This window comes from Micromys minutus, assembly GCF_963924665.1.
Source record: "Micromys minutus genome assembly, chromosome: 24".
In the NCBI taxonomy this organism is placed as follows: domain Eukaryota; kingdom Metazoa; phylum Chordata; class Mammalia; order Rodentia; family Muridae; genus Micromys; species Micromys minutus.
The window spans coordinates 28,393,333-28,410,171 of record NC_137959.1 but is presented as its reverse complement, the minus strand read 5'-3'; the positions used below and the strand labels follow the sequence as shown (position 1 = coordinate 28,410,171).

The 16,839-nt window shown below is 46.7% G+C and overlaps 2 protein-coding genes across 4 annotated transcripts; one reads left to right on the top strand and one right to left on the bottom strand.

Moving 5' to 3' along the window:
- Positions 1–115: 115 nt before the first annotated feature.
- TMEM208 (transmembrane protein 208) lies at positions 116–2,714 on the bottom strand. 2 transcript variants are annotated; one of them, XM_080937169.1, is made up of 6 exons: positions 2,601–2,714; positions 1,920–2,015; positions 914–973; positions 697–833; positions 453–537; positions 116–360 (listed from the first exon to the last, which is right to left on the bottom strand). In XM_080937169.1, the coding sequence occupies exons 1-6, from the start codon at positions 2,604–2,606 to the stop codon at positions 223–225; spliced, it is 522 nt and encodes a 173-aa protein (XP_080793295.1). In that variant the 5' UTR covers positions 2,607–2,714; the 3' UTR covers positions 116–222. The 2 variants fall into 2 exon arrangements, 1 of the variants encoding a protein (XP_080793295.1); XR_013975526.1 differs by having other exon boundaries at positions 320–360; positions 671–833.
- A 108-nt stretch (positions 2,715–2,822) lies between these two features.
- Positions 2,823–16,069, top strand: LOC308435850 (uncharacterized protein; the record flags this gene model as incomplete). Of its 2 annotated transcripts, XM_080936597.1 has the most annotated exons (7): positions 2,823–2,846; positions 5,624–5,725; positions 12,533–13,525; positions 14,664–14,879; positions 15,002–15,145; positions 15,290–15,507; positions 15,611–16,069. In XM_080936597.1, the coding sequence occupies 7 exons, from the start codon at positions 2,823–2,825 to the stop codon at positions 15,777–15,779; spliced, it is 1,866 nt and encodes a 621-aa protein (XP_080792723.1). In that variant the 3' UTR covers positions 15,780–16,069. The 2 variants fall into 2 exon arrangements, with proteins under 2 accessions (XP_080792723.1, XP_080792724.1); XM_080936598.1 differs by lacking the exons at positions 14,664–14,879; positions 15,002–15,145.
- Positions 16,070–16,839: the final 770 nt, after the last annotated feature.

Genomic DNA, 16,839 nt, shown 5'->3' with positions numbered 1-16,839 from the left:
CCTAGCTGAGCCAAGAAAGGAGCATCATGGGATTAAAATTCTTCCTACTTTGTGCATCATCATCCACATAGCCATTAGCCACATTTGAAACTATTTATTTAGTAATCCTATAATTCAGGCTGCTTTTGGCCCTTAAACCAGGCCCTCACTGCTCCAGGCATGGGGCCACACAGCCTAACAGATCCAACCAGCGCCCAACAGCCTATGGCTACACTAAGGACGCTATAACCTTTTCATCTGCCGCCGCTCCTGTCGGCGTTGTCGTTTTTCATTGAGCTCTGGTGTTGGGGCTCCACTGTCTGCTGTGAACCAGGGGCCCAGCACGTTTACCCACAAGAGGTAAAGGGCCCGGCCTGGAGCCTAGGAGAGAAAAGATAATTTGAAGCTACTTGCAAAGATTGGCAAGAAATGGAGAAGTTCCCTCAGGAGGCCCAACCCTGCAGCCTACGTACCAGAAGCCAGAAGGACCAGATGTAGAGGGAGAAACAGCTGAGCACCTGAACAATGGCTGTCAGTAGGATCACATCCTTGAGGTGCCTGTGGATAAAGGGAAGGCTGCCAAGGATAGTACATCGACACTAGGTGAGCCCCTTCCATACTGCTTAGGTTGAAAGTAGTTGCGAGTCTTGGGCTGTGTGGGCCCCAGCGCCCCAGCCCTGGGGCCGCTCACCTGAGCTGGCGATGGGGGACACTCACTCTGCCATGCCCTGCTCCATGTTGAGGTCCATGCCACCATCCATCAAGGACCCATCCTCAGAGAAGGACGCCCGAGCCATCGAGCTCATAGAGTGATAGCTAGCCCCATACACTGCCAGGCTAAAGCCCAGGGCCATCTGAGGAACAAGAGTAAGAATATCACAGGCTAGCCACTGACCCCCTGTGCACACTCCTTTTCCAGGACGGGGATACTTACCCAGGCCCAGAATGAGGCAGATGAATAGAAGAAAATCAAGGTCACAAGGCAGTAGATGGCCTGTAAGCAAAACCAGGATCAGGCTGGGGCTGAAAGCTACCCCCAAGTTACGGGCATTCCTCAACTCTGACCAAGAACTGGGCCAGACTAGGAGGAAGAAACTAGGTGGTGGTAGACCTCTGCTTTCTGAGTCAGACAACTCTTTACACCCACATCTGTCCAGGTAAAGAAGCCCTAGTATAACATGCATAAACTTAGTATGGTCTCGGCATAACAACTGAGTTAGTTAAAATCAGCTGGGACTTTTTGTTGTTTTGTTTTTGCTTTGTTTCCCTTTCATTTCTTCATGTTTTACTTCTAGTTCATATTTCCTCTGGGCTTGGCTACTTTAAAAAAAATGTTTTAAAATACATTTTATTTGTATGAGTGCTTTGCCTGCAATGTATGTATGTGCACCATGTGTCCAACCCTGTGCCTGGCGCCACAGAGGTCACAAGAGGGCACTGGGAATGGAACTGAGGTACCCTGTAAGAGCAACAAGTGCTCTTCACCACTCAGCCCCTGTATACTTTGGGGGGATGTTGGGGGAGAGAGACATGTTTGCTGGTGATACTGGTAGAGCCTAGCCCAGGGCTCTACCAGTGAGCTACACCTTCTGCTCTCAGGTCCCTTTCCTTCAGACTTCAGTCTTGCTGTGTTGATCTGGTTACCCCTGAACACTCTGACCTCAGTCTTCCAAATAGCTAGAAATACAGTTACAGACTACAGGCTTCACTAATTACCCCCATCCCCCCCTTTTTTCTTTTTCTTTTGAGATAGTATTTCTTTGTAGCCCAAAGCTAACTTCAAACTGCCCATCTTCCTGCCTGAGCCTTCTGAGTGCAAGAATTACAAGCTTATGACTGTTTCTTTATAACATTCTCTTTTGGAGCCTTGGCTGTCATTTACATTACTCCTAATCAGATAGGAATGAGAGGGCAGAGAAAACATGAAGCTGGCTACTCACATTGGCTCCCAGTATGATCCGAAGGTAAAACTTGAGAGTTTCTTTGTTCTCTTCAAATATCTGCTTCTTCCCTCTTGTACCCACTTTGCCTTTGGGCTGCAGAGGGATAATGAGATGCTGTCAGAGATTTTTTGCCTTAATCATCCTCACTCCCCGTACCGGCCTGGTTACCTGGGGAGCTTTATCTGCATCCTTATCATGCTTTGTCAAACCTAACAACCCTAGATACCTACCACTCCTCTAGTCCATCTTCCTATTATAGTTAGGACACCATCTTTACTGTACCCCCAGTTATGATCGCCTAATGCTCACCCCAAAATTCAAAACTAACAATTCAAATTACGTTAGTATCTTCTTTGGCTTTACTGGTAAGGTTCAGCTTTGGGTTGAGGACCTCTCCGAGAGAACTCCAGCGATACTTAATGGCGTCCCTTCTCCAGACTCGGGTAGGAGTTTAGATCTGAACTGGCAACTGCTCCCCAACCCCCGCCCTCGCCTCCAACACTAGTTCTGGTATAATCCTGAACTGCCACTCACTCTCCCCGCATCCCATTTGCTCTAGCACTGTCCACTGGACGGCGTCCGTCTCTGGCCCAGTGCCTTATGCCTTCGCGTCCTTCTGTTTTCACTTTCCCAACACCGGGAAAACTTTGCCGGTGCGGACCCCACCTTGCCTCTTACCGCCATTGTGCGAAGCAATACTCAGCCACGGAAACAAGGGCGAGTAACTGGAACTGCAGTCAGTAGACACCACATCGGCAGCCCATGCACTTCCGGTATAGAACAAAATCGTCCGATTCTGGACGGAAGTGGATTCCATTTCCTTCCCAGGCCCCGCCCCTGAGACAGTGGAACTACGCTTCCCAGAAATCCTTGCGTGGGGGCGGAGACGGCAGAGCTGCGATGGCGGACTCGCTGCCTCTGGAGGTGAGAGGAAGCGGTCCTTCAGGCCTGGGTCGGGGAGAGGCCCCGCCTTCGGGGTCCCAAGCTTTGGGGAAAAACTATCTGACAGCTCGCCGGCACCTCCCGCCAGGCGGAAACGAGCCACCCGGAGGATCTCAGGACCTACAAACTCTGGGTAACGGCCCTCTTTGGGGCCACTTCGACCCCTTCGATTGGGATACCATCCCCTCTTTACCCACTGGCCCCAGAAGATGGCTGCTCTGTCACCTCAGTGAGGACAGACTCTCTGCCCATCCCCTTCCCTTGAGATGGCCGTGTCCTGCCCCTCAGTTCTAGAAGATGTCCGCTCCACCGTCCCTGAAGGGTAATCAATTTTATCTCCATTGGCCCCTTGGAATGGTCGGTCCATTTCCTCCGCCCCTCCCCCACCGTCCTCGCAGTTGGAAATAGACTGCTCCTACTCTATCAGTTCTGGGGACTGAACCTGAAGTCCTTAATCTAAGACAAACCTGCTCCTCATCCCAGATTCCTAATGATGGCTGCCCCTTTATTATTCAACCCCATAGAATGTTTGTTCCTTTAGCCAGGGGCAGGACTACTCTGCCCTCATGAGCAAGGAGATACGATGCAGGCTTTGTGTCTTGTCTTGTACCTTTTTTGAAATGGCTTCTCCGTTTGTCCTGCGAGTTGGCAAACCCTCTCATTGCCCAAGGAAGTCAAGCCCTTTCCTGTGGAACAAATCCTCTTCTTAGCATCAATGACTTCTTGTTCCTTCTTGGCCCCAGAATACCTTCATTCCTGTAAATCCCACAGGTAACCAATAGTAGTAGTCCTTTAAGGTGGTTTCATGGAATGACCACTCCACCCCTATCTCCGCCTTCTTTAATTCTAGAAAGGCTTAGTCCAGTCTTCCCTCTTCCCTCCCTAGTGATAGGGGCTTAGTTCAGTCCCATCCATACTCTTCCTCATGCCTCTCCTCTCTGGTCCTAGTCATTTTCCTCTGCATAATAATCTACTTTATCTCCCACCCCCTTCCCTGAGCAAACTGTTGATGAAAGTAGAGGCAAAGGACTATCTTTAATTCAGTAAATATTGGGTGAGTACTACATATGTACTTAGCATCTTAGAAGAAAGGAGAAAACACCATGGGGCTAGTAAAGTCACAACAGAAGGATTTCCCAGAAAGAGCCCCACTTTTTCAATTTCATGGAAAAGAAATTGACATGCTGTGTTGGTAGGGGGGATAGACTGGGGATGTTCTGGGAGCAGCTAGCCCAGCCAGGCATGGAGGTCTGGCAATGTTGACCCAGGAGTAGAGATTTTGTTGTGAGATTATTGGTGAACCCAGAAGGTTTTCATTAGGGGTACTGAAACTGGACTATATATGAATTAACAAGGCTGAACATAGAAGGAAGGTGTGAAAGGAATCTAGCTCTAGGGGATAAAGATTGGAGCTGTTAATGTGGGGAAGTTGCAAGGTAGAATTGCTAATAACATCCATTCAGTCCCTATGAAACTGATCTTGATTATTTCAAAATACTTTCACTTCTTCATACACTTCAGACACTGAAGCTGAGAGAAGTCACATGCTTTGACTGCAGTTACTCCCCTGAAAAGTAGAAGAGCTCAGATTTTATGAGTCTCCGTTAGCCTTGCCTAAAAGTTCAGTTTTGTGAGTAGAGAATGAAAGAACATGAGCCCAGGCATCACTAGGGACCTCAACTTGGGAGTACAGTCAGCATTAAAGGCTAAAGTTGGACTGAGGGAAAACTACCATGTTTGATTGAGATTAAGCTCAGTTGAGAACTATTTGAGTATAGGACCTCAGAAACAATTGGTGGTACTAGACTAATGCTTGGTTAATATGACAACACAAAGCTATTAAATTGTTGAGTATTCTTATATATGTAAACTGAAAATCAAAGGTTAAACATTGGGAATCATGGAAAATCCAGAAATAGGACAGTTAGTAAAAGCCTAGAAAACATTGTCATAGGACTCAATGAGGGAAGAGTCTAGAAGAAAAGGACAGTTAATAGGAAGTTGTTCTTGGACTTCCAAGTGACCCCTTTCCCACGTAGATTGAACTACCAACCTCAACACTTACAGACGCATAGAGCATCCATCGTTGGAGGGAAGAGTTGAGTCTCTCACATTTGCTGTGTCTTCCTATCTGAAGCTGGCTAAGAAAACAAGCTGATAACAGAGAAGATAGGAAAAGGATAGGAGTCCTAAAGGCAGTCATCATGGCTCACACAATTCTATCACATGAGGTATAGTTCTAGCTAGGGCAGGAACATGGCTGTGCCAGATGGAAGGCAGTCTGAGTCCATGGCAGGTTTCAGGATAGTCTAGGTTACATAGAGAAACCCTATCTAAGTGAAAAAGTGACTTATGTTCTAGATGTGTGGAAAATGCTGTTTCATAACTTCTCACAAGAACCTATGTAAATCTCACCACTGTTGCCATTTAACAGACAAGAAAAACAAGGCTCAAGGAAGTCAGATAGCCAAGGGGAACTGGGACCAGGTTTGTGTAGCCTCAATGCTCAGACTGTTTCTACTAAACTAGGTATGAGTTTTGATTATTACTTCGTACAAACCTGTTCTCAGGAGTGGCTCATGCTAGATTTTTTTCTCATGAGGTATGCTTCGAGGCTCGAGAAGGGAAGTCAATACTTCATGAAACTTTGGATCCAAGATGGACTAGAAGCCAGTGCTCTGATGTCTTCAGACCCAGAGGGATGGGTTCTAAAGCCCTTCTGGTTCTAACAGCTCTCAAATACCTTCTTTTCCCCTCAGATGCTCACTTATATCCTGAGCTTCCTACCTCTGTCAGATCAGAAAGAGGCCTCCCTCGTGAGTCGGGCTTGGTACTGTGCAGCCCAGAATGCCCTTCGGGAGGTAAGGTGTCTACCCTGACTTGATCCATTTTTATTCTTCTCCTCTACTTGCTCACAGTCCTGCTTATACATCATCTGTCTATCCATCTGTATATACTTATACATTCATACATACTAGTCTTGGGGTACAGAGATTGGGGTACATAGGTAAATAAAACCCCATCCCCCTAAGGAGCACATTGTCCAGTGAAGGAAATTAACAGCATGATACGGTATGTTAAGTGCTATAGCACTCAATGAAAGAGTGAGAGCCAGATACAGGCACCAAGACAAGACCGTGCAGTGGCATCAGGGCGGGCCCGAGAGAGGATGGGTACATGTGTCGGTCTTTCTAGAACTGGCATCAAGGTGTGGAAGTTCCAAATAACTGGATTCAGTTTTGTGTGGGGGATGTGGTAGGAGAAGAGACAAGAATGTGGTCAAGACTGCAAGGAGGCAGATGTGCCAGGCAGCAGAACTTGGGCTTTCTTCCAGGTACTACTGTGGGGCCTTTAAGAAATGGTAAGACAGGGCTGGAGAGATGGCTCAGTGGTTAAGAGCACTGACTGCTTTTCTAGAGGTCCTGAGTTCAAATCCCAGTAACCATATGGTTGCTCATAACCATCAGTAATGGGATCCAGTACTCTCTTCTGCTGTGTCTGAAGAAAGGACAGTGTACTCACATACATAAAAAATAAATCTTAAAAAAAAGAAAAAGAAAGGTAAGACAGGCAAGGATAGTGTGGTCTGTGTTGTAGAACTCCTCAGTGCAGAATGGACTAGAGGGTGAGACAGAAGCTGGGGAGGCAGCCCAGCCAGGAGGGCAGCACAAACTCCTGTAGTATTTAAAAGGCAAGCAATGATCCTGTGTTAATTTTGATTCATTTTGATTTAGTTATCAGTGAGGTTAATTTGTTTTGTTTTTTGTCTCATTAGCTATTTGTGTTCTTTATCCACTTAACTGGTAGGGTCTTAGTAATTTGCTTGCCCATTTGTATGAACTTTTTATATATTAAAAATAAATTCTTTAGCTGGACAGTGGTGGTGTATGCCTTTAGTCCCAGCATCCAGGAGGCAGAGGCATGCAAATCTCTGAGTTTAAGGCTAGCCTGGTCTACAGAGCAAGTTCCAGGATAGCCAGGGCTACACAGAGGAAAAAACCCTATCTCAAAAAACAAACAAAAAACAGAAAAACAAAACAAAAGATTAATTCTTTATATATTTGTTACACTATATTCCTATTTGCTTTCATTATATTTGTAGATAGCTGTTTTATATATGAGATACATTATATTTGTAGATAGCTGTTTTATATATGAGATACATTATATTTGTAGATAGCTGTTTTATATATGAGATACATTATATTTGTAGATAGCTGTTTTATATATGAGATACATTATATTTGTAGATAGCTGTTTTATATATGAGATACATTATATTTGTAGATAGCTGTTTTTATATATGAGATACATTATATTTGTAGATAGCTGTTTTATATATGAGATACATTTTATTTGTAGATAGCTGTTTTATATATGAGATGCAAAATTAAACTTCTATGTTGCTGATTCTTTTCTTTTTCCTTCTTCATTGGTTATTTAAAGACCCCTTGCCCTCCTGAGATTTTATTAATGCATGCTCATATTTTTATTCTTTTAAAAAATATAACTGATTTTTAGAATAGTGATTGGTTCAATAAAAAATAAAATTTCTGTTTTATGGTTTTAATGTTTTTTTTTTAATTTAATTTTTTGGGGGGGCAGTGTCTCAGAATGTAGCTCAGGTAAGCCATGAACTCAGCAATCTTCAAGCCTCAGCCTTCTAGGTGCTTAGATTATAGACATGAGCCACCACACCCAGATTGGCCTTAACTTTTATTGGTGCGAATTATGTTTCATTCATGAAGCTTTTTTTTTAACTTATATGATAAAGTATGAAGCTGATCTGTTTGGTTTTCAAATCATTCCTACATAATTTGTATCTAACCTTCCTTGTTAGGCTGAAACCTTCTCTGTTATATATGAAATGTATATATGTAAGTAGAGCCTGTCGTTGGATTGTCTATCTTGTATCATGGATCTTAATGCCTAAAAAGGAATTTTATTGCACTTGTTGAAAAATGTAAAGTTGAGGTATCCAGATGACAAGGTTCAGTTGATAATTGAATATCTGTGTGAGAAATTCAAGGGAAAGGTGTGGGTAACAAATACAAATGTGGTGTCATTAGAGCAGGGGAAGCCCAAGTATAGCTCAGTGGCAGAGACCTGACTGAAATGGATAATGCCCTGGGTTTTTATTTGAACTCAGCTGGAAAAATGGAAACTGGAAAAAAAAAAAAAAATTGATGGAAGAAAAGCCCCAAATCTGAGTAGCTCTACCTCAGGGAAAACTGTAAGGAGCAGAGAAACAGCAAGCAGACCAAGACTGGAGAGCATGTTCATCGCCGAGAGGATAATTAATGATGTAAAGTCCCATAAAGAGACTGGCAACATAAAGCTCATGGCACACGAGCTGTCCCATTGAGTGTGGAAAGAGAAACTTTGGGGAGGTGTATAAGGCCATCTTGGACTTCATAGTGAATTCAAGGCCAGCTTGAACTACATAGTCAGACTCTTCCCCAAAAACAAAACCAAAAGGAAGGATCAATAGAAAGACAAAACCAGTGGGAATCCTAGAGATAAGGTGTGGACAGCTTAGCAAGCCAGAGGAAGGATTTTCTGAACCAAAAGACTAGAAGCTGGAGGTAGGATTCTACCAGGAGCCAGCTAGCAAACAAGGGATTCCCAACGGCTTTGGTTGTTTTTGAAGCAGAACAGGCTATTTCTAAGACTAGTTGCAGAGAAACTTTTGCAGGAGGCTCAGAGCAGGAGAAAATGGTAGGGTTGTTGAGTAGGGAGACGTGGAAGAAGTAAGATAGGGAAGCCGTGGCTTTCTCAGCAGTGTTCTATTATCTCTAGTACAGACCACAAGTAGCCAGCTGGCTTTGTTATCTACAGCTAGACAGGAAGAATGGTACAGCAGGAAGAAGGAGGAGGACTACAACCCTCAGGGGAGAGAAGTCTTAGAGTCCAGCAAGGAAGAAGAGGGCCAAAGGAGTGGGCAGGTTTCTGGGTAGAGGTGAGATGGGATAGGAGGAGCAAGGAGGAAGGAAGAGAAGGCTAGGGTTTGTGGTCAGTGGCTACTGTTGTAGAGCTGGCATTGCTATCTAGGAACTCCAGATCATGTTGACAAAGACCCTGCTAGGCCGAGAACAGTGGAAGGCCAAGTTATATAGGCATCTAAAGCACTGCATATGTGTCTTCATTACTATATCCCAGAGAGTAGTCTACAGAGCTCTGCCCTCTAAGACTCAGATGTAGGCAGTGGAGCAGGAGACAGTTTTTTTAGCCACTGGTACCATAGAAGATAGTAGCCAACTAAGGCAAAGCTGGGACTGAATCATGCCAAGCCAAGGTAGGATACATGGACTATATGACTTCTGATTCCCCCAATCCTCCTGTCTTGTGTATTTAATCCTAATGCATCCCAAATAATAAAGTAGGAAGGGGCAGTGCCCCCATATGATCCCAAGTTCTGTCTGCTGCCCTGGAAGTCCTGGGCAGCCACCATTGGATAGGTCACTAAGGAGCAACTCATAGTCTCACCACTGCTGTCTTCCTGACCCGAGTACTTCACTCCTCCAGAGACCAAGACTTCTGAGCACCAGAGCTGTATTTCACTGCAGTTTTCTGGATGGGAAACTGATACCTTAGCTTTTACATTCCTGAACCAAGCAGATGGGAGCATTCTTCTATTAGAGGACCCTCAAACCTGTACACAAGCCTCTCTGTCACTCTGAGACTTCACTAGGTACTGAGTATTAACCTCTGACAATCAAAGGGTAGTTGTTATTCTTTAAAGTGGACACTTCCAAAGCAACTACAATTGCTCATCAGATGCTAATACTTGTCACCTGTGGGTGGAGTGGCTGAAGCTAGAGCAGGTATCCTTCTAATTCTCCCTTAAACCTCCAAAAGCAGTTTCTTAGGGCCTGAAAAAGCCAAAGTTCAGAACCCAGGAACCCTGCTTGCACCTGCCCCTCTGAGAAGCAAATATTCTTAAAAGACTGTCCTTTCGCCCCTCCTATTCTATCCAGCTGACATCAGGAGCAGGTTGACTATTCTATAAAGGGCTCTAGGCTGCCTGGCATGGCTAAGAATAACATTGGTTGAGGTCACTGGGGCTGTGGCTCGGTTGAGTACTTGACTAGTAAAAAGTCCTAGGCTTGGTTCCCAGTATTACATAAGACTAAGAGTAGTGATGCATGCCTATAATCCCAGTACTTGGGAGGTCAGGGATCAGGTATGGTCTCAAGTATCCTTTCTTCCGAAGGAGCTGGAAACCCTCTGCACCAGACCCTGCCTATTTGTGTTATGTCTGCCAACTGTGGACTGCACCCTGGGGTGATTGCCAGTGCCCTCTCTTGGCTGTTTGTTCATCTTGTTCACAGTGAGGTAGTTTAAAATGGCAGGACACTTCTGGCTGCTTAAGCTCTGAGGGAGGAACAGCAGCTGAGCTCCTTTGTGCTTGTAGCTGTTGGCAGAGAGGCTCTTAGGCTCCTAAGCTACATGAGTGGTGGGGGTGTGCGCTGCCTGGGCAACTGAGCTGCGTGTAGTTCCAGCTCTGGTTCACTCAGCATGAGACTGAGTCACATGTGCAGGCCTTCTCGGTGGCTGGGCTCGGTTGGCTTCCACTTTTCTTTCTACAGCCTGCCTTCTTGAATTTTTCATCCCCTTCCCCAGCTTGTCACACTGGAAACTTCCTTTAGCTTTTCTTAAATCAGAGAGAGGGACCTGGGTCCTCTGGTGAGTGCTCCTCTTCAGGGAGCAGGAAAAGCCAGTCTAGAAGTAGGATCAGGAAGGGTATCCTGGCCAGCTTCTGATTCCTCTGAGAAAGACCAGGAAGATGGTCCCTGTTTTATTTTGTTTGTTTAGTTGGGGTTTTTTTTTCCTTTTTTGAGACAGTTTCATGTAGTTCAGCCGTGTCTCAACCTGCTATGTAGTAAAAAATGTTGGAGAACTTTGGATTCTCCTGCCTCTAACCCTCAAATAGTGGGATTATAGGACGCTGTCACTGTGCCTGGTTTCTGTAATGCAAGGTATCAAACCGAGGACTTTGTGCTTGACCACCATCTATCTACTCTACTAATTGAGTTACATTCTCAGTTCCCAGTTCTTGGCTCTTACTTACTGTGGGTGTTTCTGCTAAGGAAGAAGCCACTTACCTAGGGATGGGTCGTATGGGCTGGGAGGGCACTGCTAAGATTTGCAGGATTGCCTGCTGCTCCTCAGTGCTGCCTTTTCCATGTCCTGTTGGTTGTTCTGAGGGATACAGAGAACAGGGGTGTTTTTATTGTTACTAAGGTAAGTGTTCTCCAGAGCTCAGCTTTCCTGCATCAGAACCATGCTGATAGAACTAACTAACGCCTTCTTAAAGAACCGCTTTCCTGCTACCTAGGCAACAGGTAGGGAGATTGGACTAGGTGATTTTTTTTCTTTTTCTGAAGTTCCAACTCAGCCTAACACATGCCAGATAAACTCTACTCCTGAGCTGCATCCCCGAACTAGTAGATAGGATTTGGATTTTGGAAGTTCAACTGTTCTCTCTCCCACTACAGATCAATCCTATACAGATTGTACTGACTTCCCCTTAACTTCTTTTCTTAACTCCTTTTGGTGTGAGATCAGAGAAGATTCTATGAAAATATTTCCCTTAGTTGGAAATAAGGGAAATTTATTTTTCCCAAACTCCTGCCTAAACCATCATATTGCCACATCTTTGTTTTTAAGATTTATTTATTTTATGTATATAAGTGGCTGTCTTCAGACACATAACTAGTCATCTTCAGACATACCTGTAGAGGGTATCAGATCCCATTACAGATGGCTGTGAACTACAATGTGGTTGCTGGGAATGAACTCAGGACCTTTAGAAGTGCAGAAAGTGCTCTTAACCACTTAGCCATCTCTCCAGCCCATATTGCCACATCTTAAACCTGAGCTTAATTCCAGTGTTGTACCCCAGCTTCAAATATGAGCTCCTCATTCTCTTCCAAGCAAGTCCATCTTAATGTTCTTAGCTTCTCTGGAGTTTATCCTAGGTCCTGCCCCCTGCAAAGATGTGATACAGGTGTTCCAGGCTACACATGTTAGAATACATACATGCACATGCATATGCAGGCACACTTCTGCTTACACTGCTTGCAAATATTCATGGCACTCAGGCCCCCAGGGAACTAGGCTCAGTGCTAATTCCACTTGTATTCCAGAATGATCCAGTGCCCTGGTTCTTGGATTCCCAAGAAGTTGAGTGACACCTGCTGCCCTTCTGCCTTCTAGTCCTTTCAGGGCTGTTTCTATCCTCTCTAGAAAGTTGGGGAAGCTGGTTGCTAATGTCAAGATCCTGGCTAGGTTCATGGATCTAAAAGATTGTGATCCAGCATCCTTTGTCCTCCCACCCCATGAAGGCATCTCTGGGTGTCTTATAGGTCACAGCCTCCTTGCTCAGGTAGTTCACTTTCCACACTATTCTTGTCCCTCTGTGGGCATCTAGTGTTGTCTTTAGCTCAACTTCCGGCTAGCCCAATAGTCATTTTCTTCTAAATCCCAGTATAATTTGTTTTCCTACTTCCTGCTTTGTTTCTCTTCCCAGTTCCCACTTCCTGCCTACACCCTCCTCAGGTACATATGACACACATATCAGGGATGGGTGCTCATTGTAGAAGAGCCTTTCTTGACTGTCTTCAACCTCTGAGAAATCTAACCTCAGGCTTGTTGCTACCTTGTAGACAAATGTGCGCTACAACATTCCTGTGTCCTCTGCCTCACTCTCAGCCATCAAGAGTTTGGGCCTCAGGGGCATTTCATGCATCAGCTTGACTAATCTGGATGGCTCACCAGCTTCACACCAGGTACTGCAGTCTGTTGCTTACCACTTAGGCCCACACTTGGAAAGCTTATGCCTGGGTGGGGGCAGCCCCACAGAGGCGTCCTTCTTGGCCCTGATCCTGGGATGTCCAGTCCTTCGTACACTTGATCTCAGTGGCTGCAACAGTCTCTTCACATCAGGTACTCTACTGGCTCAGCCTGAGACAGCGCAGTGTGTCCGAAAGGCATTGAGTGGTCTCCGTGATCTTAACCTGGCTGGCCTGCGGGACTTGACAGACCTCAGCTTCAACCATCTCAGTGGTTGTTTCCCCAGCCTGGAGCGCCTCTCCTTGGCTTACTGCCATTTTACCTTTGACTTAGGCCCAACCTGGGGCTCCATCAGTCCCCAGGTTTCCTCTCCCTCCCAGCTTTCCTTCCACAACTTGCTACGGTTCATCAAGGAAAGAGCTGGTATGCTGCGTGCCCTAGACCTCAGTGGTACGGGTTTGCCACCTGAGGCCCTACAAGCCCTGGGCCAAGTGACTGGATTGAAGTTGGAGGAGCTAAGTTTGCACAGCTGTAGAGACCTCTCCTCAGAGGCTGTGGCCACCCTGTGCCGCCAGCAGCCTGGTCTTACTTCCCTGGACCTTAGTGGCTGCTCAGAGCTGACCGATGGGGCACTCTTGGCTGTGAGCCGAGGCCTACACCACCTGCGGCACTTGAGTCTGAAGAAACTGCAGAGACTGACAGATGCAGGGTGTACAGCCCTAGGGGCCCTGCATGAATTGCAGAGCCTGGACATGGCTGAATGCTGTCTGGTGAGCGGTCGGGAACTGGCCCGGGTCCTAGGCTCAGTTCGCAGAGCTCCACTTGCACTGACTTCCCTCAGGCTGGCTTACTGCTCTTCACTGAAGGTGAGCTACTTTCCCTCCCTTCTGTTTAGGGAACCTGGAAGAGCTGGGCCTATGCCCCTAGGGAGAGGCTACCCAGTGTTTGCATCTCAGACATAGTAGTTAGGAATGAATTTGAGATATAGTTTGGAAGAGAACAGGAGCTTAGACAGATGGCAAATGCCTTTATAGTCCTCACTGGCCAGGTTCATGAAGTGATCCTACACCATATATGAGTTCTGGATGGAGGAAGCTTAGAAAGAATGAGTGATTAGAAATTCAGGGAGTGGTGGCACATACCACTAGCCTTAGCACAGAGGGCAGAAGCAGGCCAGTCTCTGAGTTCAAGGCCAGTCTGGTCTACAAAGAATTTCCAAGTCAGCTAGGGCTAGTCAGAGAACTCCCCACCCAAAAAATGGGTGTTATATTGTACTGTACCAAAGATGTTCTGTAGGCAGGGCTTTGGGGTAGGTAATATCACTTGAGGGCTGCAGGGTCATCTCTTGGCTGAAGTCAGATCCCTTATAGGGCTCATCATTGCCCTGTGGGTGGCATTCCTGAGAATATCAGTTTTCCTCTTGTGTAGGTTATCCCTTATGACAAGAACATTCCAAACTTAAAAACCAAAATATTACAACTTCATTTCATGGCAAGCACTCTACCCCTAACCACCCCTTGACCACCAATGTCTCTAAGTGTTCTCCCGCCTTCACAGGCCCCTCTGAATCTACACCCAGCTTTTCTGCTCTGTGTTTAGCTCCTGCTGCCCCCAGCTTCTCATGATGGTGGCAGCCCTAACACGTGAGGTTCCGATTCCACAGGAAACACATCTGATTGGTTCACCTTTCCACTCCTGGTCCAGTGGGCTGTGGTTAGAGTGCTGCCTCAGCACATCCTTTCTACAGGGCTGGGAGAACAGGCATAGTAGCTACCTTAAACTATGTCCATATTCTTCCTGGTACCACCCAAAGCCCTTGTCTTTCAGCAACCCCCCTAGGTCTCCCACCATTCCTAGCCCACTCTGTGCACTCTAAACTTTCACAACCAGCACAGGAACCATGTTTTGGCCCTCTGGCTGAGAAATCATATCAGACCCTAGCTGTTGACCCCTGCAAGCTTGGAGGCACAAGCTGCTGTTTCTAACCTTCTGTCCTCCTCCCAGGATACCTCGGTGCTCTCCATGATCCCAGCATTGGGCCCAAGCCTCAAGGTGCTAGACTTGTCTTCCTGTGTGGCCCTCACTAACCAGACTATGCAGGCCATCTGCACCTACCTCATCCACCTGTCAGTCTTGCGCCTGGCTTGGTGCAAGGAGCTCCAGGACTGGGGGCTTTTGGGGTTAAAGGAGCCAAGTGATGAGCCTGTGCTAAGTCCCCAGGTATGAGATCCTTAAAGTTAAGGTGAGGTGACCTTGGTGACATTCACCCAAGCTGCCCTTTGGTGTGTCGTGAATCTTTGGCAAAACTTAAGAACCTGAGAAGCAGGGGTTTCTTCCCACAGCTACACCAAGAGGTAGAAAATCAGGCTCCAGACCCTCAGGAGTCCAGTTCTGACCCGCAGGGCTCCTCTCTGCTCATGCTTCAGGCCCTGCAGGAGTTGGACCTCACAGCCTGCAGTAAGCTGACTGATGCCAGTTTGGCCAAGGTGTGAATAAAGTGAGAACATCAGGGCTGGTGCTAGGGGGTTGGGACACCCACTTTGTGCTTGGAGTCCCTTTCTCTTTGGTTTCTGATATAAGCAAGGAACCTTGAAGGGGCCCAGTGCTGTTCTATATCCATATTCTTGCAGGTGCTCCAGTTCCCTCAACTGAGGCAGTTATCATTGAGTCTGTTGCCAGCTTTCACAGACATGGCTTTGGTGGCTGTAGCTAGGGGCTGTCCCAGCCTGGAGCGTTTGACATTGAGTCACTGCAGCCACCTCACTGACGAGGGATGGGCCCAAGCAGCCAGGTTGTGGCCAAGGCTGCAACATCTCAACCTGTCCAGCTGCAGTCGGCTCACAGAGCAGTAAGTGTCTGCTGGTACTGCATTGAGCAGGTGGAGCCACAATGCATGGGCTGGGCTCCAGTCTCACACTGGGTCAGGCACTCATCCTGTGGCCTTCTTGCAGAACTCTGGATACCATTGGGCAGGCATGCAAGCAGCTTCGAGTGTTAGATGTGGCCATGTGTCCTGGTATCACCATGGCAGCTGTCAAACACTTTCAAGCACAGCTGCCTCAGGTGACCTGCATCCAGTCTCGCTTCGTGGGAGGGGCTGACCTGACCCTAACACTTTGAGGCCAGGTCAGTAACTAGCCCTGAAGCTTATCTTCCCTCACCAATACAGTCCTAGTCCAGGCCTCTGGACCTGAGTTTGCCCCAGTGCCTCCTGCTTTCCCCTGTTCTAAAACCTTTTCTAAGATTCTGGATGGAACCAATCCAGGATTCTTACAGCACCAGTGTACCCCACAGATGGTAGCAACCTCTTTCCAGCTACACTTGCTGCCATGGGCCATCTAAAGGTCAGACCCACAGGTGAGCTGGGCCTGGTTGTTGGGGAAGGCTAGACTCTGTGCCTCCTGCCAGCCACCTACTCAGACCTAAAGCCTTTGTTCTACCTGTTCCTAGGGGGTCTCTTCCAACCCTCCTGAGCTTTAGCAGCCAACCACCAACTTCACTGTAAACCCAAACAAGATTAAAACTTCCAGATTTTATGTCTTCTTCTGATGTTCTCAGAATAAAGGGGTCCTGGCTTCTTCACACGGGAGATTTTGGAGGCCTTAGCCAGCACTTCCTCTCTTCTTCCCCTGCCCCCTTTGGCATGCCTGGCTGCAAAGACACTGGTCTTAACCAGACCTGGGAGTAACTAGATTCATGTGTATCTTAGGATAGGGTAAGAAATAGGACAGCATCTCCGAATAGGAGGATCCTATGTGGCCATAGAATCCAAACACTGAACAATGCCAATGGCTTCCCAATAGCAAGCTCTGAGGTAGTCTTGTCCATTTGGTCCTCTGTGTGTTCCCGTACTATGTCTATCAGTTCTAGAAGCAGCTAGGCCATGCTTCACATTGGGATTCAGAAATACCATTGTTCTCCCAATCACCAAACCCTATAGGGAGATAAATAAGCCAACAGACAGGGGCAGTCTGCTACTCAGGAGATGCATACACAACAGCACTGAGGTCAAGGAACCTATGGTAGCAATGAACTTAGAGGGTCAAGAAAGGCAACAAGGCAGTGAATGCGTGGCAGAAGGGGCAGAGATCAGATGGACACACTATGGAAGGTATGTGTGGGTTCTGATGGAGTATAGAGAAGTTGTTAGCTTGGCTACAAGAACCCTGGATCAAATGGA